The sequence below is a fragment of the Phyllostomus hastatus genome, unplaced genomic scaffold, assembly GCF_019186645.2.
Source record: "Phyllostomus hastatus isolate PE091 unplaced genomic scaffold, TTU_PhHast_1.1 phas_contig_40, whole genome shotgun sequence".
In the NCBI taxonomy this organism is placed as follows: Eukaryota; Metazoa; Chordata; class Mammalia; order Chiroptera; family Phyllostomidae; genus Phyllostomus; species Phyllostomus hastatus.
Window position 1 is genome coordinate 25,470,628 of NW_025333872.1, and position 23,202 is coordinate 25,493,829.

The following is a 23,202-nucleotide window of genomic DNA, read 5'->3' on the forward strand; positions in this document are numbered from 1 at the left end:
CCTCTCCCAAAGCGCCGCTCGGCTCGCTTTCTCTCTCACACGTCCGCCAGCGCGCTCGGGAGGCACAACTCTGGGAAGACGTAGCTGTCGTGCCGCGCGCTTCGAGGCTCGGGCCCGCTGCGGGACGCACCACCCGGAGCCCGCGCGAGGTGCGCGCGCCCACGAGCACGCGGGAGGCCGGCGCGCGCGCGCGCCCCCCGGGGACGCGCACCTTCCTCCTTCGCGCGCGCCCCGGGGAGAGCGAGCACCGCGCGCCGGCGCGCACTACTGAGACAGAGCATTACTATCTCGCTCCCTCTCGCGCCTTCGTCCTCGCTGGGCATTCAAACATCTTTCCGACATCACCAGCCAAGGATTTTTTTCCCCCTTCTCCTTAGTCGCCGTCCGTCCACCAGTACCTGCGGGGCGGGGGGGGTGAGGGAGGAGGAGGAGGGAGGAAAGCGGAAAGAGGAAAAAGCAAAAGCTAGAGCCTTCCGATCCGACCACGAATACTCCTGTAATAAACCCACCGCCCCAACAAATCTGCCTTAGCAGCCGCTGCCGCCGCCGGTCACTTCTCATTTCAGCGCTTTCTTTGCTTCTTGGCTTATCGGTTTGTTGAGGATGTAAATTTGGTAAAACAAATTCTCGCCCTTAAGCCACTTGCATTTTTTAAAATTGTTTGTTTCCTTAGAGTCTGTCCCCAGCCCCCGGCCCTCTATTGGATACAGCGTCAGGCTCTGGGGTTCTGGCAGCTTTTTTCTCCCACCCGTCCCCTTATTGACACCCACCCCTCACCCTTTTGCTTCTCGTTCGTATGAATTTAAAAAAATAATAAATACTGATTTTTGAAGCCGAGCCGGGGGAAAATGGGCAACGGTGATTGGGACCGAAGGGGAGTCTCTCCGTCACTGTTGCTGGGACGCGTGCCTGTGCTGGTGTCTTAGAGCAAGAGCCTCCCTGAGCTTTCGGAGTGGAAGGTAAGGAAGGGGGGTCCCGGGGTCACCTTTCCTCTGCCAGGGGTCGCCACCGAGGAGCTTTAGGCTAGGTTTTTGTGGAGGGAGGACAAGCAAAGGAAAGGCTGTTGCTGGCAGATGGAGGGGCTGTGAGCAAACCCGGCTGTCTGCATTTACTTAAACGCTGCAGTTGAAAAGTTAGGGAAGTCTGGTTTTCAAGAGATGAGCTAGGTTGGAAGGAATAAGCAGGGAGACCTAGAAAATCTGACGGTTGTGTGTGATTAGGGTAATTTTACGGGGAGAAATTTTAGGTTAAAAAGGAAGTTAAAGGGAAGCAGTGGGTCTTCTACTGGGGAAAAATTCAGTGGAGTGATGGCGCCGTCTAGGTTCGACTAAACTAAAGTGTCACCCAGAAAATCAGTTTTGAGAATAGCTGAACTAAACGCCGGTTTGCTTCTCAGCAGGAGATAAATAAATAAATACATACATAAATAAATAAATTAAACATCTTTAAGACCTCGATGGCTAGCCCTTAGACACCCTCCACCTCATTCTTTCTTTTTAAAAGAGGGAAATACAATTGTTTGAACTGGCCCTGCGCAGTCGTGGGTTGGGGGGTGGCGGCAGAGTACAATGATTTATTTCTGATTATTTAGAATAAAACAAGACTTTGCAACCAAGAATTAATGATGAAAATAAAGAGCATTGTAATGAGGGGACTCTCTTGAGCAGGCTTGAAAGTGAAATCGAAGCTATTTCCTCACTCTTTTCTAATCCTTGATGAGCACAGCAATGCAGACATGGACTGTCAAAGCAATGGAAGCAAAAGTACTGGATTCCATTAGGACATAAAAATACGACCTCTTTTTGAGTTACTGAGTATAAAATGAAGCCCCCTTTCTTGGATGGAATTCCTAATTTAGACACTTATTGTCACATTGGCTCTCAACGCCTACACTCTGTCCTGAAGAACACTGCGCAGACCTGCATTGCCTGCAAAGTGCTACAGCAAAAAAGAGGAAATTATTTCCAGAATTTCTTACAACTTTACCTATTTTTTAACATTTAAATGCTTATTGGCTTTATCTTCTCGAGAAGAAAATGCATTATTCATTGAGCTGTGTGCTTGAAACAGAGAACCCTGTTTTAATAGTCCCAGCAGTTCTGGTATTATTTTAAACTGCTGCTGTATAGAGATTTAGAGTTGGGTCTTTTTGCCTGTGTCAAGACATAGAATTTGAATTACAATCTGGAAAATGCAGATTTATTCTCAGGGACTTTGGTCACTGATTTTGTGTGCATGTGTTGGTGTGTATGTTATGCAATGGGAAGGAAGAGGGTTTTATTTTATGGTTCAGAGAGGACCCAGGCAAAGACATGAAAACTCTTAACTATCTATATATCTGTATGACTATCTGTTTACAGAATAGTGGAAGAGACTGCAGCCTGAAGACTTTTAAAATTAACTCGGTATCACTTTTCTCAGCTCAAAGGCTAAATAAAATAAAAAGCAGTGTCATTTATTCTAAGAAATAACTACTTAAAGGTTAAAGCTGAAAAAATTCAAGTTATTTTTGGTTAACAACTCAGAGAGGTAAATATAACCAAGGATTGCTTTATTATGCAAGACCAAGTTTAGAAAAATAAAGAAAAGGAGAAGAGGTTTGGAGTTCTTATTGTAAAGGGAACAATTCTATAATTGAAATCTGCTAGGAGAGAAAATTCTGTGTCTTTTATCTACCCTGTATATATCCTAAATTACAGTAGATAAATCTAGATAAAATAGCCCTAATTTAAAAAACAATTAAGACTGAAGCCAGCTCAATTATTGTGGTTCTGGTTTTTTTTGTTTTCACTGACATCACCTTTTGATACAAATACTAATACAGTGATTCACTTTACGTATCCCAAGAGGGCATGTAACATTGAAATGACTGCCTTAAATTCTGGTTCTCAGTGGTGATGTCGAACAACAAGTCTTATCTGAGTATGTACCCACCTTTGCCCTTTCTAGGATGATGATGTTTTTAAAATTCTGTAAATCCATATGAATGCTGGTGTTTTGCACAGGAGTTTCTCATCAGTTCCAACCGTGGCCCCTGCAAAGACATGTAGTAGGGGCATTTAAGAAACTATGTTGCATCTGCAACAAATTGTCATTTGTGCTTTTAAAATTGTAGTTTTCATTTAACATAATTACTTTCATAATTAAGATACAAGAAATGTGATGACAGCTGTTCCCAGATTATCAGATTAGATTTTGTATGATGATGTTTACTGCAGGCAGAAGGCTGAAGGAGAAAAAAGGTTGTATAGGTTGCTTAAAAATACTTCAAAAATTAACATTTAGGCTAAGATATACAAAACACATGTTTTTCTCTTCTTTCAATAGAATTATAATGCAATTGGAGTGAGTCCTGGTAGATAAATTAGGGCATTCCTATTAATCTATTCAATATTTTTAAATTAAATGTACAGAATTTGGTCATTGGGAATGACCACTTGAGGGTGCTGTTCACACGGCGACAGATAATTTCCTGGCGTTATAAAATAAAAATTACCTGCCCTTCTTTTTAAAAAGGATTTTTTAAAAACGGAAATCTTGAAAACAGCTGGCTATAATATTGGAGGAGTTTCTTTTTTTCAGTGCACATAGACTCCTACTTGCATTTTACTTTCATTGCCATTTTTACAGGCCAAATGACATAGGATGAAGGCTGTTCGTAACCTGCTGATTTATATATTTTCCACCTATCTCCTGGTTATGTTTGGATTTAATGCTGCCCAAGACTTCTGGTGTTCAACTTTGGTGAAGGGAGTCATTTATGGATCGTATTCTGTAAGTGAAATGTTTCCCAAAAACTTTACAAACTGCACTTGGACGCTGGAAAATCCAGATCCAACCAAATATAGCATTTACCTGAAATTTTCCAAAAAGGACCTTAGCTGCTCTAACTTTTCCCTTCTGGCTTATCAGTTTGATCATTTTTCTCATGAGAAAATAAAGGATCTTTTGAGAAAGAATCACTCTATAATGCAACTCTGCAATTCCAAGAATGCTTTTGTTTTTCTACAATATGATAAAAATTTTATTCAGATTCGTCGGGTATTTCCAACCGACTTCCCAGGATTACAGAAAAAAGGGGAAGAAGACCAGAAATCCTTTTTTGAGTTTTTGGTATTGAACAAGGTGAGCCCAAGCCAGTTTGGTTGCCATGTGTTATGCACTTGGTTGGAGAGCTGCTTAAAATCAGAAAATGGGAGAACAGAAGCATGTGGGATCATGTATACAAAATGCACCTGCCCTCAGCATTTGGGAGAGTGGGGGATTGACGACCAGTCGCTGGTTTTGCTAAATAACGTGGTGTTACCCCTGAATGAGCAGACCGAGGGCTGCCTGACCCAGGAGCTGCAAACCACCCAGGTCTGCAATCTTACCAGGGAGGCCAAGCGACCGCCCAAAGAAGGTAAGTGTCCAGCAGAAAGGGGAAGATGGGGGGAAGGGAAGGGGCTGGGGATGGAATTAAAACGTGCTGCTTCAACACAGGGGCCTCAGGGTTGCACCTTTAACTCTACCATTTTTGGATTAATTTGCTCTGTGATCTTCACTGATAAAGGTCTCTTAGGCTAGTTTCAGGATTCGAAATTTAAGTAAGAGACGGGAAGGGAGGATGGGATAGTTCTCAGCCACATGCCCCGGAAGTGTGGGCGGAATATTCAAGAGAAAAGATGAAAAAACACGGAGCCAGTTTGCGATGGAGACTGGTGAGGATTAGGCTGCAGCCCTTGGGAGACACACACACACACACACACACACACGCGCGCGCACACACACACACACACACACACACACACACACACGACACCTGTGAAATAGATTTGTAGCCATCTCCTTTATGCTCCAGTCCCCTTCACTTCCTCTCTTCTTTCCTCTACCCCACCATCTCACCGGACCCCTTTCCAGGTTTGGGGCAGCAGGACTAAAAGGTGACCCAAAGTCAATAGCAAGCCTGCTTGGACCAAATGACTTCCTAATACATGTTACAAGGGTGCCCCCCACCCCCACAGATCCGTGGTGTTCAGATGCTTTGCACAATAAATCCCTCGTGCTTGCTCTTTCTTGGGTCAATAGAACCCCACTGGAAGCACCAACTCTGGGGTCCCCAGGTTGGAAAACCACGTGCGGGTAGGGGAGGAGGGCGATATTAAAATACAAACTGGTTCTCTAAGATAAGACCTGATTTCCCTCTGGCGTGATGTTTTGCTCTTCTTGGCCCCCTGTTGAGATACACGAGGAGAGGGAGCTGTCTGAGATGAACTAGATGGAAAAAACAGTGCAACGGAAATGCGGAGGAAGAAGAAAGTACAGGAATGATTTATAGCTTTCACCCAATCCCCAGTGGGAGAGCTACCAGAGGATTTAAGATTGTGTGTTATGTTTAATAATGCAAGAAAGCTGACATATTTTGAGGAAATTAGTTTCCTGTTTGGATGGTTAATGGATGTGTCCCATTCGTTTGGGGTCACATAAGATTCGTTCTTGCTCCCAAACCCTGCAAAAAGAGTGTGTGTTGATTTTTTATGCAGGAAATGTTTTCTGATCTCCACAAAGATCCCTGTCTGTGGAAAGGGACAGCCAAGCTCCAGTCCCTCTTTCCTTACCCTCCCCCAACAGAAGTTGTCTTTGTGGCCAATATAAAATTGACACGTTGTTGGAGAATTTTATTTAAGGGTAGCCAAAGCTTTGTAAGGAGGGAGGGAGAGAGAGAAGGGCTTAACTAGCTAAATGTGTTTTCTCTGCTGAAAGCAATTTGGGGGATGGGAATTATGGGAGAGCAATGGTACAAGGGGAAAAGATGTGTTAGAAAATAAATGCAGACTAATGGCAATGGGAGAGGGGTGAGAAACCTTTAAGATTTCTACAGGTCAGCATTTCGGTAACATCTGTGACAGAAGAAAACAAAGTGGTTTTAAATTACAGGAGTTCTTTTCTCTAGTAAAAATCCCAGAGAAGCACTTGCAACTGCAGGGATGGTATTTAACACCATTTAAAACTAATTAGTGTCCCCTAGAATAAAAAGCTACAGTACACACAGAAAATGTGACGTTACAGGTTGGCTAATAAGATCACTAACACCAGAAACTAGTTTTTGCTTGGTTTATTATTGTTTTATAAAATTTAAGAGAGCTGTTTCTTCAATGAGTACAGTTCGACCATCAAATCAACTGCTAATGGCAGTGGAATTTGAATCCAGTCTCGCAGCCCTTTTTTCGTGAATGGCAGCAGAAACCAAGTTGTCCTGTGCAGGTTAAACATGGTCTTCAGGGACTTTGCTGGTCATGGTCGTGAGGTGTGGGCTGAGAGAGTGCTGGAATTTATAGAAATTGGATTTGACAGCCATTTGTTTTGTGGCTATGAATGAGTGATTGTAGACATTAGATGTAAAAATCATGTGGGAGAAAGTGTGTATCTTTTGGCTAACTGACTGGCAAAATGAGAAAGGAGTCAACAAATACATACTTTTATTAAAATCATTAGCATGTTACTAGAATTGACTAGGAAAATTCATCCAGTGGGGGAAGAACACATGCTGAAATTGCACAGCCTACATTGTAAATTTGTGCTTTTTAATTGTAATCCTGAGTCAGAAGGGTAAGGATAAGTAATTTCTGATGACATAATTGTAGCTGCTGCACTTGTAAGTAATCCTTATGAAATATATACAGCACTCCTTACCTCATTCAAAGAAGACCCCTTTGGCTATGCTGCATTGTAAAACAAATGTGAAGATCTTCATATTCTTAATTAGTCAAATTTATACAAAGTGTATTACCAATCACAAATATTTGAGATAAATGATATATAAAATCTTATGAAAGGATTATTTAATACCACTTCAAATAGACTACTACATCATGATATTTACATGGTTTGAGGTTAATAATTACATATAGTTGTACTACTCATATCTAATATAATTCCAACATTTCTTTACTTTCCATGATAACATGTAAACCCAGCTTTTAAAATGAAGCTTTAAAAAGTCCATTTATATTTTATATTACTTTGTGATTCCTATTTTCTGTAGAAAAATAGTTGAAGTGCCCTGTATGATATCAAAGGAATAAACACAAGATTATTCTCTACAATTTGTGACTCCCATTTTATTCACTGGGTTAAGTACTGACTCTGAAAGAATTCAGTAGCAGTATTTCCCACATAGAAGTGGTGCAAAGTGGAAGAGAGGGTCTCACACTCAGCAGACCCAACCCCAGGTTGGTTTGTGTGATGCTGATGGTGAGGGCAAAGGCCTGCCAAGTGCTGAATATCTTCAAAGTGTCTGTTGGAATTACAAAATCATATTTCATTTGTATTTGAGAAAACTGTCAGCTCCCAGGAATGGGATGTTTTGAGACAGTATTTCTACTAAAATATTAGTTAATAATACATTCATGTGCTGAAGAATTTCATAGCCAGAAAACAACAAGAAGAAAACTATCACCGTTTATAGTGACAAACTGACAATTACAAATGTTATCTGGAGTCTGTTGTAAATGTAAATCACTGGAGTCATGCTTCATTAAAGTGTTCAATTTTAGTACATTTAAATATCTTCTTATTTAAGATCACATTGATATATTTGAGAGGAGCACGTGATTATTGAAATTTAGTTGTCATTCCCCAGTTTTTTGTGTGAAATTTTAAAAACCAAGTACATCAGCAAAATGAAGCTTTTAAAAAAATAATGATGTCTTATTTTAGGCAGTTAAGAAACTATATATAATATATTATGTATACACACATATATACACATTGTATATATAATATATATGCACATGTATGTATATTATATATGCATATTATATACGCACATTATATATACATTGTGTGTGTGTGTGTGTGTGTATATATATATATATATATAGTATGTATAACTTTTTTTTTAAGGAAACTCAATGCTGTTTTTCTGGTTTTCAGATATAAGCTTATGGATAGACTGGCATTTATTCACAAGGTCTTTGCTAAGTTTCCTAGGATGCTTTTACCAAAGAGGATTCTGGATTATATAGGCTAAAATATAAAAGACGATATAAGAGCTAATGTTTTACTACTTCCCTTAAAGTAAATAATTATAACAGTTTTGGCAGAAAAGTTCTACACCAGGATTTTTAAATCGCATAATAAGCCTTAATGGGACCTTTGTTTCCTACTTATATCAATGGTGCTAATTATGTGAATGGAAATTGGGATCCCTGTATAGATTCCAGGAAATCTGAACACACACACTCATTTGTTTTTCTACTCTGCTTCTGATAATCCTTGATGTTCTACCTCCCAAGGGAAGCCTCACTATGTACCTGTGTAAAATCTAGCCTGTGTGTGTGTATATGTTTACAGTATTAGGCACACGTTTGTCATCTTGAGCAATTTGTAGTCCTGTCAAGTTTACGTGTTCCAAATTCTTTCTACCTCTGCTTTTTTTTGCCTCATTACTGTTGCAGCCACTTCTCTACCTTCCTCTTTACCATCATTTGATCTTACTTCCTTTCTCATCATTGCCATGATCCCACACTCTTTATCAAAATGTGGAACATTATATGAGCCTGTTGTTCCTTGAAGAAGCAGAGCCTGAAGTTTGCCTGCCCCTTAGCTGGATCCCACAGCCCTCGGCACATACTGCAGTATTGTTGTGGTATTTATCATATTGCAGTCTATTTTTCATTTATATTTCTGTCTCCTTCTACTAACTTGGAAGTTCTCAAGTACAAAGACTGGGTCTTCAAATTGTCTAGAGCAGCCTCAACAGATCTTTAGTAAATATTGGGTGAAATTTATATTAAATGAACAAAACAGAGATCTTAGTAGGAGTGATAACAATAAACTGATTACAGTCAAAAGAATAAAAAGGCATCATTTTGGGGAAGCAGCCACCTTTTATTCTCTTTATTTTAGGGGAAGATAGCTAATTTGTCTCATTTCCAATTCCATTATGTATTATTTATACTAGCTTCTCATTTATTATTTATTTTTTATTTAATAATTTTTTAAAATGGGAAGAATGGAGGTATTAAGTAATAATCTTAATTTAATATATGTTTATTTTAAGAGGTTAACAATAAATATAGTTTTCTACACATGGTTAACTACACAAAACATTTAAGAAAATTTGCCAATTTCTGTCTGTTTAACTGTCTTCATTTCTGTCTACATTTCTTCTGGTTCTGGCGTCACTTCCACAGTAATATGACATTTCTTAAATACTGTCTTCCACAGTTTGAAGTCAAACATGTAAAACTCTTTCCAAGGAAGAGGAAAAGAGTATTTGCATGTCATGCTCAGTGCTTCTGTTATTGACTCGTGGTTAACATCTATAAATATAGTCATATAGGATGTTACTAAAATTGTAGGCCTGGTCAAGTAATGTCACAATTTCTACATTTGCTATTTCAGAATTTTGTCAATTTAGGAAGCAGCTCATATGTATTATTTAATGAAGCAAAACTCTATTACATAGCAACATATTTGGTAGATACTACACTGAAATATTAACACAAAAATCTGTGTGTTGTGTGAATGTGTGCCATGATGCACTCCTGTGCCAAGCTGTGTGTTTCAGTGGGGTTTTATGATAGCTATAGATAAATGTACTGCCGGTTAGTTTCTTCCAAAATAGAGATGGGAATTTTACTTTATTTGAATCTAACTTCATGCATTCCTTTATTTACTTCATTTACTAATAGAAGCAATTTTATTGTTAATCAAATATTTTTTATAAGATATGGTATTCATTAGAATAAATCTGCTACATATTACCTATAATAGTTATCTGGCCCTTGGATCTGGAATCAAAGTCCATTCATAAATAAACTTTTCATTTTCAAAATGTCCTGTGCTGGGTTTTAAGATCCTAACCAGAGAAAGCTGGGTTTGAATCTTCTCTTCCATTTTTTAACTGTGTTATTCTGTACTACTACTTTTCCTTACTAAGACTAGATTAGTAATGCATATTTCTCAGGGTACAGGAGAACAGGAAATGATGTCAAGTATTTAAAAAATACAGTTGGTGGCTTGGAATATTTTAGTTCCCATCAGCCCTATATATTATCTGTGAATATATTTTCCAAATTCAATTAAACAATAAAAATCAGAGAGGTATTCAGTTTTTCTAAGTGTTTCACTTCATTGAAATGAAAGGTCTGTTTTGGTGTAAGATATATGTGCATCTCTAACGTGACTCAGTCACTGTGTAGTGTCTTTACAAGTGTCCAGACTTGACTGGGCTTGGCTCATCATCAATCTGTTGTAGTAGAATGTTGTATTAAATGAGACTGCACATGTAAAACCCTTATTCCAAGTTATGTTAGGCCCTTGATTCAGTTTTTGAAACTTCTTTTTTTATCTTTTAGCCATAAATGATAGAGAATTAATAATAAGTAATGTAGTAGATTGTCATTTAATTATTTGAAATTGTTTAGGAAAATTTAGGGGCATTTAATAAAGGATCATGAAGCTTTTGAATGTATGTTCATCTTGTATTAGATAAAGAAAACATAGCATCTCAGTACACTTGTGTTGATGGAGGCATGACTAATACATCAAATAGGTCAAGCCAGTGGTGTGTGAGTCATCCTGGGCCTGGGAAGCTGTCCTTTGGATATCATTGCTGAGAGTTTACAGAGCCATTTAAATTAAACAGTTTCCAAGTATTTTACTCTTTGCTGAATTATGCAAAACTAAGTTGTGTTTTGCTATCTGTTTTGAAAAGGAATTATCTTGAAATGCTAGTCTATATTAAAGCTTTTGAAAAAAAACAGGACTTTTTAGATCTTTTTTCACTTGTGATCAGTTATTAGAGACCAGCTAGTAAATTCCCCCAAAGTCTTACATATTCAGATAATGAAAACAAAAAAATTTGTTAGTACTCATTTGAAGACTCTGATATTTTCTTAAAACAAAATTTACAAAAGGCCATCTAGAAGACTTCATAAAATGCCAAATGCTATATGTTCAGTTATCTTTAAATGATCAGTTAGAGATTTTGTTCACTGGCAAAAAATGACCCAGGTACATATCTGCTAAACTAATATATATCTTCTAGTTTGCACAGAAGGTGAAATAAGTAACAAATATATAGTAAATACATCAACATGGAGCTGTTTCTCTTACATTTAATTGAGTGAACAGGAGTCTTTTTAAAAATCTGACATGTTTACTGATGTACATTTTCCCCAAAACCAACCCGCTATCACATACTCTTTGTGCTTCGAACATGCTATAAAATATGAAGGTAAAATGGTTACTCTTGAAAAACAGCTCACGCCTCTTCACCCTGCCAGAAGCACCATGAGATTCCTCTCCCACATTTACTGTGAGAACCTGTTCAAGCTCCTGGAGGTAAAACACAAAAAATTAGAAGGTCCCTCTTTATGCCTGGGTCCTCCTGAAGTTTTTAACTCTCAGGGCGGTTCACACCGAGGAGCCTCCAGCAGCCCATTCAGAGTTACAGCTCTGGTTCCCCAGCCCTACGCTGGTTCCCACCATTTCCTTTGGACACCAGTCCGAAAGTGCCATTTGGAGGACTTCCAGCAAGATGGAGGCATAGGTGGATGCACCGTACCTCCATGCACAACCAAGATTAGAACAACAACAATTTAGAGGCAGAATAACACCCAGAACCGATAGAGAATTTATCTGAATGGAAGTCGAATAGCCAAGAAGTTGAAGTAGACCCGTACATCCAGACCAGTAGGAGGGGCTGAAAGGAGGTGCGGGTGCAGGTTGGGGAGCACGGAGATCCGGGAGAACTGGACGCATAAGGTACCAGGAGCGTGTGAGCCTTCCGGGACGCGCAAGATTGCAGCAGTGGACCCTGAGTGCGCAAGCGGTGGCTGGGGGACCCAGTGAGGCTGCCTTGTGGACCAGGGCAGAGAGCTCGACCCAGGATCCCAGAGAAGGGACTGAGATCCCAGGAAAACGGAACTGCCGCCATTGTTTGCCCCCACCCCCACATACAACAACACAATCTAGCGACTGGGGTGCCCAGCCCTGGTGAACACCTAAGGCTCCACCCCTCACCATAACAGGAGCGACCAGATGGGAGCGGGGGCGCAGAGGAGAGAGAGAGACATGTCTCCAACAGAAGAACAGATCAGTCCCCCAGGACTCATCCTTTTGAGCGACCAAGAAATAGCCAATCTATCAGATGCACAGTTCAAAACACTGGTGATCAGGAAGCTCACAGAGTTGGTTGATTTTGGGCACAAATTAGATGAAAAAATGCAGGTTACCATAAAAGAGATGAAGGAAGATGCTCGGAGAACCAATAGTGAAGGGAAGAAAACTGGGACTCAAAACAATAGAGTAGACCAGAAGGAAGCAAGAAACAACCAAGCAGGAAAGCATGAAGAAATAAGAATTCAAAAAAATGAGGAGAAGCTTAGGAACCTCCAGGACATCTTTAAACGTTCCAACATCCGAATTATAGGGGTACCAGAAGGGCAAGAGGAAAAGCAACAGATTGAACATGTATTTGAACAAATAATAAAGGAGAACTTCCCCATTCTGGCAAAGGAAATAGACTTCCAAGAAATCCAGGAAGCTCAGAGAGCCCTAAAGAAGTTGGACCCAAGAAGAAACACACCAAGGCACCGCATAATTATATTAGCCAAGGTAAAAATGAAGGAGAGAATCCTAGAAGCAGCAAGAGATACGGGGGCAGTCACCTACAAAGGAGTTCCCATCAGACTGCCAGCTGATTCTCAAAAGAGACCTTACAGGCAAGAAGGGGCTGGAAAGAAATATCCCAAGTCATGAAAGACAAGAACCTACATCCCAGATTACTCTATCCAGCAAAGCTCTCATTTAGAATGGAAGGGCAGATAAAGTGCTTCTCAGATAAGGTCAAGTTCAAGGAGTTCATCATCACCAATCCCTTATTTTATGAAATGTTAAAGGGACTTATCTAAGAAAAGAAAAGAAAGAAAAAACATGTATAGTAAAAGGACAGCAAACTCACAATTATTAACAACCACACCTAAAGCAAAATCAAGAGAAACTAAGCAGGGAACTAGAGCAGGAGCAGAACCGCAGAGGTGGAGATCACATGGAGGGTTGACAGCAGGGGACTGGGAGGAGGAGAGAGGGGGGAAAGGTACAGAGAATAAGTAGCATAGAATGTAGGTTGAAAATAGATAGGGGAAGGTAAGGATAGTATGGGAAATGTAGAAGCCAAAGATCTTAAAAGTATGGCACATGGACATGACTAAAGGGGGGGATATGGGTGGGAGAGGGTGTACAGGGTGGAGGGGAGTGAAGGGGGAAAATGGGACAACTGTAATAGCATAATCAATAAAATATATTTAAAGAAATGATTACTCTTTCGTTTCTATCATTTTAAAGGAAATAATTTACCTGGCAGCCTAATTTTGGACATTATATTCTCAAATTATTTCCTCCAAATAACAAGTTTCTTTGGGATTGGGAGTTAATTGGGAAAAATAGAGCAAATATGTGGATGGGAAACCGGTAAATCCAAATTACAATATTTAGAATATAATTTAAATGTAGTTAGATATAACAAAAAGCATTAAGACAGTTGTGGAGTCAGCCAGAGGACACTACCCTGGTGAAATTACTTTTCAGCAATAAATATGGTAAGGTATTAGAAATGTCACAGAAATATTTGCTCTCAGAAATATAATATCTAGTCTTATAGTTCCCAGTATAATATTCATACTCAGAGTATTCATACAGTATTATTTCATGACATTGCTACTGGTATTCCTTCCTTTTAATATAATTTTAAAAAATTAATATTTAAGTAAACAATTTCTACACTTGCATATCTAAGTAGAATAGTTTATTGTCCAATAAACACATTTTTAATGAGAAGCTTCATCTATAAGTCACTACTAATAAAAGAAATAAAGCATTTTAATAAATATTTTATAAATTAAATAATATACTACAACCTAACATCAAGGAAGTGCTTTAGTTTACAAAGCTCTGTTGTCCATATTGATTTACTTGGGTAATAACTGTGAGATTTGCGTTAGTTGCTCCATGGAAATGTGCTCATTATATAGAATACCTGAAAGACCATGGTTTTTCTTTCTTTAACAATTTTAATAGCAATTGGTTCAAAATGGAAAAACTGAAAAATTTTAGTCATTTTTTAACTGTTTCTGGGGCACTTGAATCTGAATCACAAATTGTCAGATTTATAAGGTACTTTAGGCATTATCTAGTCTAAATATTATATCATTAATGGAATCCCAATCTGGAAACATATGGTGAGATCATTATTTCAGCTGAACATATGCAAGTCTTTTTGGAATTTATATTTAATACAATCTCTATAATGCAAAAGAGGCCCAGTCATTTAGATCTAATATTTGATAGATCCAGTCATTAAAAAAATAACATGGTATCCAGACAGGACAATAATCAGAGTGTACTTTGCTGAATTGCTTAATAACAGACTAACCTCTATGAATTAGAGCTTTCATTCATTATATTTTTGTCCTGTTTGGTATATATTATATAAACAAATGTGATATAGGTCTCAAAACTTACTGATTTTCAGCTTAAATTTATTAAATTTAAAGAGCAATGCATTTAAGTTCAGAGCCTGTCTAGGTTTACTAAGATGATTTATCAAAATCTATCTTAGATTATCATTTCATTATCAATTTCTAGTCAAATGTGTGTTTTGGAGAAATAGCATGACTAACATTTTAGTTATCTTATGATACATTGAGAAATATTGTTGAGGGTGGGAGAAAAGTGAAGTCAGAGGGGGGTAAATGGTAACAGAAAAAAATAAAATAAAATAAAGATAGTCACAGCTGCCGTCACTTCCTACTCATAATTGTACTGTGGAAAAGAGGGCAATTTAGGAAGACAAAATTCTGTTTGTATAGCCAGTGATGGAAGCTCCTCTCTCTCTTTTCAGCTAGGGGTAGTAATGGATTTCCAGTGTTTCTAAACCCAACTACTGCCTACTCTCTTCTCAAATCACCTCAGTTGCAACCCTAATACAAGGGATAATGTGTGGTTTTCATGGTAGGTGATTCCTGATTACTTATGAGAAGGTCCAAAACCAACATTTTAAGTTTTCATCCTTTCTTTTAATGAACTAAAAGGTCATATGTTATAATCAGCCTCTTTGATGATTGGTATATACACCAGCCCAAGTACACAGAAAAATAAATAATAATTTAAAGAATTGACTTAAGAAAATTTAAAATCAGTTGACCATTTATATAAGCTCAGTTGAGATAGTATTGTTTTTACACTTAATCCAAACTCAGTGTGTGTTCATCTTTATAACTCCATTGGATTAATGGTTTCTAAGTGTTTTTCTGTATTTACCTGTTAACTTATTGATTGCTTAGCTTGTTTCTAAGTTATGTAATGTTTATACATCCATATATACATTTTTTTCAACATTTATGTGACCCTACAACATTTGAACTGGCCTGGACAAAGAAAGTTTTATGAGTTGATAACTAAAATAATGTTAAGGCTTCCATATGAAACATAAAAAATGCTAACATATTATAATTTAATTCTAATTTTATATAATGAAAATATAAAATGAAAATCAAATTTCATTTACTAATGTTTTATTTTGCATATTGATTTAGTTATCTCTCTCAAAGCAAATCAAACACACACACACAAAGCTTTTCTTTCTTCTTTATTTCTTTCTATAAAGAAACTGAGACAGTTAAGTTTGACCTTGTAGTTTCATAAAGAAATTACAGGGGTTTTTTTGTTATTTTTATTGTTCTCTCTGTTAGTCTATTTCACATCAAGGAAGGATCCTTGATGTGAAATAGAAGTAAATAGAGGAAAAAGAAGTAACTTCCAAAGCTAAAAAAAGGTTAAACTTTCTTTTTTCTACATTCCTGTTGATGCAGAACTACATGATTTTTTCTGAATAGGCAATACATAAATATTTATTGTATAATGGATGCTTATGGAAATATTTCTTATATTGACTACTCATAATAATTGTAATGTGGAAAAGAGAGCACCTTCAGAAGACAAAAATCTGCTTATATAATTTTTCCACATAAATCTGGCATACTCTCAAAGATCTGCTTCTGCTCTGTAGATTGAGAAATTTTTGTTTATTTTGGCTTCCCAGAGAGGTCAGCTTCTTCTACACATATGTCAGCCTGTGGTCAGCTCTCTTTGGCTGGCCTTGGTTTTATAATTTAGAGGTGAAACAGTGTCTATTTTTTAAGTGGTGCCTGAGAAATTACCCAAGTACATGACCTTTTTATTCTTCAATAGGCTTTACTTTCTAATATGATAAAGTAAATGCTGTGGAGCACCATTGTTCCATCTGCACAGCATAGAATAGTGTAAGACCTTAGCTTGTAATAGAAAAATCTATTCTCTTTAAAATGTGCAGCTTCCTTCTGTTTAGTGGTTTCCCTGGAATTTTCTGACAGCCATGTTTTGGTGTTCAATTGATCATGAAGCACATGAATGAATTTTAGCCATAATAATAAATATTAGATGCACTTGCTTCTGGATCTGCATCCTGAAACCACAGAAACCACAGACATGCAACTGGGGGAGTTGGAAGCAGAACAGAAGTTTATTCACTGAGTAGTAAGAACTGATTAGGGCAAAATATATCATCAGTCCAGGTAGGATGTTAATGAATACAACTGTTTTGTCCCCCTAGCAGTGGAAACTTTTTTCTAACATGTGTCAACATATGAAAAAGATTTTAGCAATAGAGTTGCTTTCATTGTAAAGGGGGGAGGTCTAGCACCCTACTTAAGCACTTCTTCTTTCTTCTATGTTCATCCTAGAGGTAACTTTGCTTGAAAAACCGCTGCAGAACTATAAATCTTTGAGCCCCCATATGAAACTGCATATGATAAATTAAGTTAGAAACTTTTTTCCACTGAGAAATTAACTTTTTCAGTGTTATGATCATCTAGAATATTTAAGAACTATCATATTGATTTTACTGTATTTTACTTAGAACAAAATTCATAATTTGTCTAGGATGCTATGGTCTACATATATGTATGCTTAGTTTTCCTCCATAACCTCTTCTTCCCTATCCAGCACAGTAAGTGCCAGGGCCTACCACCCTTTATGCAAGCCCTCAGCCTATGCTGTCATGCCTCCTAAGCCTATTTGATGCTTAGTGTCCTACAAGCATTTTCTGTCCCTTTTCTATCATGTCTCATCCAATCTGGTAGACATTTGCTGTGTCCCACAAGGCATTAGTATCTCTGCCTTTTTTTTTTTTTTTTTGCAGAGACAGTGTAGTGAAGCCATTGCTTTGTTTAGACCAGAGATGGGACTCCCACCCCTTCTCTCTCTGTCACACTTGTGGAGTAAGAGACCTGCTGGTAAGCCAGCTCTAGTCCCTGTCATGTAGACACTTCCTTCAGAGTCTCTCTGGAGTCAGGCAGTCTTGTGGCTACACGTGTGACCTTCAGACGAGGGACACAGTTCTGCATCTTCCTCTAGTCACCTGGATTCCAAACCTCTACCACCCTAGGCTTCTAACCCTCCTGCAGTTTTGCTTATTTCACTCATTGCTCTTGCTCACATACTAGTTAACCTAGATAAATATGAATACAATTTCATTGTTTTTGTAGATTTTTAACTTTGATGAATATTCAGAAGATCTAAATTTAAGTCTTTATCCATAATACTTGGATGGTATTCATTCTGTCTTTGTCCCTTTATTGTTTTAATTCCCAAATAGTTCAGTTGCGAACTGTAAAAGTAATTGGAGTAAACTAAAGTTATCAGATCAATGAAAGTTATTTTGATCTCTTTTGATTGTTCACACATAACAGATATTCACTACAGAAGACAGATTATTAAAGCAACAACAAAAAGCATTATTACTATTAGCATTGATATTCCATAGGTAGAAGTGGATAATAGGTGTCATTAATGCTCTTATACAAATAGTTCCAGCCTTCCACCATTCTGGGCACATGTGAGAATTGTTTTCCTGGACCACTTGTAGTTCGGTAGGGTCATGTGACTGTCTCTGGCCAAGGAGTTGTGAGCAAAAGTGACATTCCTCACTTCTGAGCTAGATCATTCCATTCTTCGAGTAAGATCATGAACTTCTCACCTTTGGCATAAAGACCTGTACTTAGGGAGAAAGGGTTTCTCTGTCAGTCTGAGTCCTTGAATGACTAAAATTAGGGGGGCTCTCTGCCCCACAGTCTTGCCTATTTGTGATGGTCCCGAACCATGAGCAAGGAAGAACTCTTTCTGTTTTGAGACATCCTAGCTTATTCTCAGTGATATAATGTCTAAGTGGAGAAGACTGGAAAGTAGTTGTGCTGATTGGTGGTGCTAAAAGATGAGTAGACACATTGGTGATGTGCTCTGTCATTTGACCCTAATGATGTGCTGGCCATTTTTGTCTGATATTTTGGGGAAAGGAACTCAGTAACATAGTCTACAGTGTATCCTGGGGCAGCTGTATTTGAATTTATTACAAGCAATGTTCTGTAACTCAGTGTTTTACCCTAATTAAAATGAGATAATACTAGAATAACTATCACATTGTATATTTATTTTACAAGAGGTTATTCTTCCAACATTTATTCAAAAAATTACCTAAGTTTTTCAATATTTTCGAAGTTAACCAGATTAGAAAGGGTTTGTGTTTTTTTGCTGAGCTGTGATTGTCACAGAACTAAGTAGATAGTTTTCATTTTTGCACAGCAGTTCCTGCTGAAAGGTACAGACTTATCTCACTCTCCCTTCTTCCTCCTTTCTTTCTTCATCCTTCCCTCCCTTTGTCCCTTCCTCCCTCTTTTGTTAGTTTTTTTTTCCCCATATACATAGGCTCTGACATATACATGTTGATCTACAGTTTCAATGTTGCAATAATTTCCACCGAATCTGTTATCATTAGATGTGTGGGTGGTCTTTTTTTTTTGTAAACAAATATTTCTATGGTAGCTCATGGGGAGTTTGTAATCACTTAGTAAGCACTGCTTCATTAATCTTAACAATTTCCTTGTGAGGTTAATTATGCAGCAACAATTAACCTCCCCTTTGAGTAGGTGGGCTTTTGTCACATTGAGAAGTATTCTTACTTCCCATGAGAGGAGGGAGGGGAAAAGTAGGCTGCTGTGAAGTTTAAACAAGCATCTGTGAGTTACTTAGTGGGAGTGAAGAGTTCTTTCCAACATTAGTGGTACACTGGCAAGTTTTGCTCCTCTGGGCTGAACCTTCCATTATTTCCCTGGCTTTCCTGTTCTCAAGAAGTTTGGATTATGATAAGCTCATTAATTATAAGAGACACACTCCAGAATTAAAAGAGGGCTACAGAGGCCATTGAGCAACTGAGAAATTAAAACAGAAGTGAAGACACTTACTGAGTTTGTGTTCTGAAGAAAAATCATGGATAGAGCGAGTTGTTAGTTCACTGCCCACGTGATCATGTCTGATATGTAGGACACATACATATAAGAATCATTTATACATGAACGTGTGGCATTAAATGCTTACAGGTATTATATGCATATTTTGCATATTTAATTTGAAAAGACGTATTTTAAAATAGTTTGGGAATATATTCCTGTTAAACTATATTTACTAACTAAATATTTGCTAAATATAAATTTAACTGGAGTTACTTAAGAGAAGATCATAAGAAGGACAAAGAACAAAATACTTTTTTGCAGTGGAAGCTGTAAACTTTAAGCTTCTTTGGATGAAACTTTAATTGGAGTCTTTTTAGTGAATATATTCAGAACAGTATTCTGCAGATCATCTTAGATATCAGAACTTAAAATTTTACTTAGGGTTTAAGAGTAAATAATTGCTAAACAGGTTTCAAAAAACTGAAAACTAATGCAGTTTTCAAAAGTGAAGAATTATATTTCTTAAAAAATATATTTTGTTATGATACATTAATGGTTTTTATGTTTTCCTTAATCATTTATCGTTTTCCTCCTTTGGAACTTTGCCACTTACTAGATCCCACACTTCTCACAGCTGTAAATTCAGGTTCAGATTTTAGTGGTTAAGAGTCAGGCTTCCTGGGTTTAAATGCAGTTTTCTCCATTTCTAACTCTGTGACTCTGAGGATATTACATACTTCTTTAAACCTCAGTTTCTTTTTTTTGTGAAGACATGATTATTTTAGTGATGTGTATCAGAGATTGAATGAGGTATTTGGTGTAAAATAATTAACCTGACCTTGGAAACTGTGTAGTAGAAGCTCAATAAATGTTAACTTTCATTAATTGGATGGATGATTCTGGAACTCTTTACTGTATTAGATTTTTTTAATACATCAAATAAAATTTTGATTCATAATAAAAAGTAACCTGTTTAAGTGACCTCACAGAAATTAAAATGCCTGCTGGGTTGTTTAGTTACAGAAAAGCACACAATTTTTTTTGCTTTTTTAAAATTTTATTTTAATCACTGTTCAAGTACAGTTTTCTGTCCTTTACTCCCATCCCAGCTCACCCACCCAGCCCTCCCCACTTCCCTCCCATTTCTACCCTCCCCTAGTTTTTGTCCATGTGTCCTTTAAATTTGTTCCCATGAACCCTTCCCAATGTCCCCTGAAATTCCCTCTTCTCTCCCCTGTGGTCACTGTCAGCCTGTTCTCTATTTCAGTGTCTTTGGCTATATTTTGCTTGCTTGTTTGTTTTATTTAGGTTCCTGTTAAAGATGAGATCATATGGTATTTGTCTTTCAGTAGGCTTGTTTCGCTTAGCATAATGCTTTCCAGCTCCATCCATGCTGTTGCAAAGGGTAGGAGCTCCTTCTTTCTTTCTGCTGCATAGAATTCCATTGTTTAAATGTACCATAGTTTTTTGATCCATTCATTTACTGATTGATGGGCACCTAGGATGCTTCCAGCACTTGGCTATTGTAAATTGTGCTGCTATGAACATTTGGGTGCATAGGTTCTTTTGGATTGGTATTTGAGGATTCTTAGGATATAATCCCAGCAGTGGAATTACTGGGTCAAAAGGCAGATCCATTTTTAGTTTTCTGAGGAAGTTCCATACTGTTTTCCATAGTGGTTGTACTAGTCTGCAATCCCACCAACAGAGAAATGCACGCAATTTTTAATATTTTATTCCCTCTGACTACTCATGTTCCTGAGGAAAACAGAATTAGCTGCCATATCTGTTCTCCTCTAGTCCTCATTGAAAAAAGGAACCATGGGTGTGTACAACATCATTTTTTCTTCTTTTAAAATACACTAGTCAGTAGTATTCACAGCTCATTTGATGAAGGATAATTGCCCCAAATGATTTCCTCCTGAAAAAGTGGATCCGCTCTAAACAGAAAGCAGTGTTCATTGTATTTTGTCCTCCAAAGCAACCTCAGCTTGGGTACTCTCCTGAAAATATTTATGTCCCTTTTAGTCTAGTCATTTCTCCATAATATTATGGTTTAAATGCATTTGCATTTCATTGGTTAAATCAAGTTAAAATCTGTACTCAGATTTCTTTGGAAGGATTAGTGGGTATGTGAAAGGAAAGCAGACTATAATTTATGTCTTGGCCTATCTCTGAATCCCTCTTTCCTTCTGAGCAGAAACAGATTTCCTAGAAAAATATCCTGCTTGCTGTCTGCTTTTTAACATTTGTTCTAAGGCTTAATGTAAGAAAATATTCTCTCAAATATAAATCCATATTATATTTTTCAAAAGATTATACTCTTTTCTTTTTACTTTCCATGTTATAAAACTTTTCCTTTTGCTGTTACAAAAAAGGGAATTAGCAATGTGACATTAAGTTTTTTAACTCCATAGTCCTTTGTATTGGATTAGATGCCTTCTGGGTGGCACCTGCCATTACTGTTTGAGTAACTCCAGGCAAGTCACATCATCTCTTCGAGGGAGCTTCAGGTTGCTCAGTTACAAAACTAAAAGTGGTCATCTGAAACTCACAGGATTGTGTGGAAAGTAAGACTGTGCTGTACGTATATCAAAGCTTTTTGGAAAATGGAAGTGGCATCCACAAATGCTGTTGTAGTCATTGCCAACATTACCGTGTACCTGTGATTAAGCGTGTGTAGTTCATTGGTGTGTATGTAGGTGAAATAATGGTCCTGTCTCAGGAGGATGATGTCACAAATTGTTGGATGGATTTTGGGTTTGACATGTTTAGGTAAGACTCTAATCTCTGTCCTTAGGAAAAGATTATTCCCTTAGTTTTCCTTTTTATTTTCTCTGTCATTGGAAGCAGTAACAGTTCAGGCTTCACATCAAACATTTCAGTTTGGATCCCAGTCCTGCCTCCACTAGCTTTGTGACCATTCGGCAGTTGGCTTCATATTTGTAAACCACATTTTCTGTGTCTGTAAAGTAGAGATCTTATTAATGCCATTTCTTTTTAAAAATATAATCTGTATGAAAAGAATTTTAAGATTAATTCATAAATAATGCAAAAGTGGTCAATTCTCTTAATTTTTAAAGAAATGGAAAACCTTCAGTTTTAGGCAGTTCACAGTAAATTAAAGTTTGACTTCAACTGCATCTTGTTCTAGCTTTCCTCATCTACAGATGAATTTCAGACATACAACGAGTCACTTCCTCATCAGCTTCCATGATTTATGCTAGTCAGATAAACAGCTTGATAATAAACATATCCTTTCTTCCCTTTTGTTTCTTGAAAAACCCAAGAGTTAATATTTGAGGAGAGAAGTACAGGTGAAGAAGAATGCTTGCTGAAAACTTGTCCCAAGTGCAAAAAAAAAAACTGGGAAAAATTGTAATTTTACAGAACTGTTTATATTCTCTATGGAGCAAAGCCACATATAAATAAACAGGGGTCTATGTGCACATCAACTAATTAATCTTTAAGGAATATAAATTAGGTAAATTTTGTGTCAGGGTAAATTTTGAAACAGACTAAAATAGGAATATGTGGATAGAGCTTTGCAATTTCACAAAGTGTTTTTGTGTCAGTTCTGAAAAGATTACAGATTGGAATCTGTCCTCTGTAGGTCTTACATGGGAACATTGCAGAGGTCAGATGTGATTTAGCAGCCAGCCATGCACTGTTCTGATGGGATTACTCATCAAATTTAGTAGATAAACAAAATGCCCATTGGTTACTTTCTATTTAAAATAATTAATCAACTTGCAAAGAGTTTTGGAAAACCTAACACTTGATAAACACTTCTTAAAAACACCCAGTGTTGTGCTTTTGAACAGTGTAGCAAAATTATTGCGTGGAACTATATTCAGATTTTTAAAAACAGATCTTGCTTAATTCAGGG

At 37.4% G+C, this 23,202-nt stretch overlaps 1 protein-coding gene across 2 annotated transcripts in view; it reads left to right on the forward strand.

Moving 5' to 3' along the window:
* The first annotated feature begins 448 nt into the window (after window positions 1-448).
* ADGRB3 (adhesion G protein-coupled receptor B3) overlaps window positions 449-23,202 on the forward strand; it is a 719,215-nt gene continuing 696,461 nt past the window's right edge. For both annotated transcript variants that reach the window (XM_045843906.1, XM_045843907.1), the window contains exons 1-2: window positions 449-959; window positions 3,631-4,402. In XM_045843906.1, coding sequence (XP_045699862.1) covers window positions 3,646-4,402 — 757 coding nt within the window. In that variant the 5' untranslated portion in view covers window positions 449-959; window positions 3,631-3,645. The remainder of the gene's footprint in view (window positions 960-3,630; window positions 4,403-23,202) is intronic.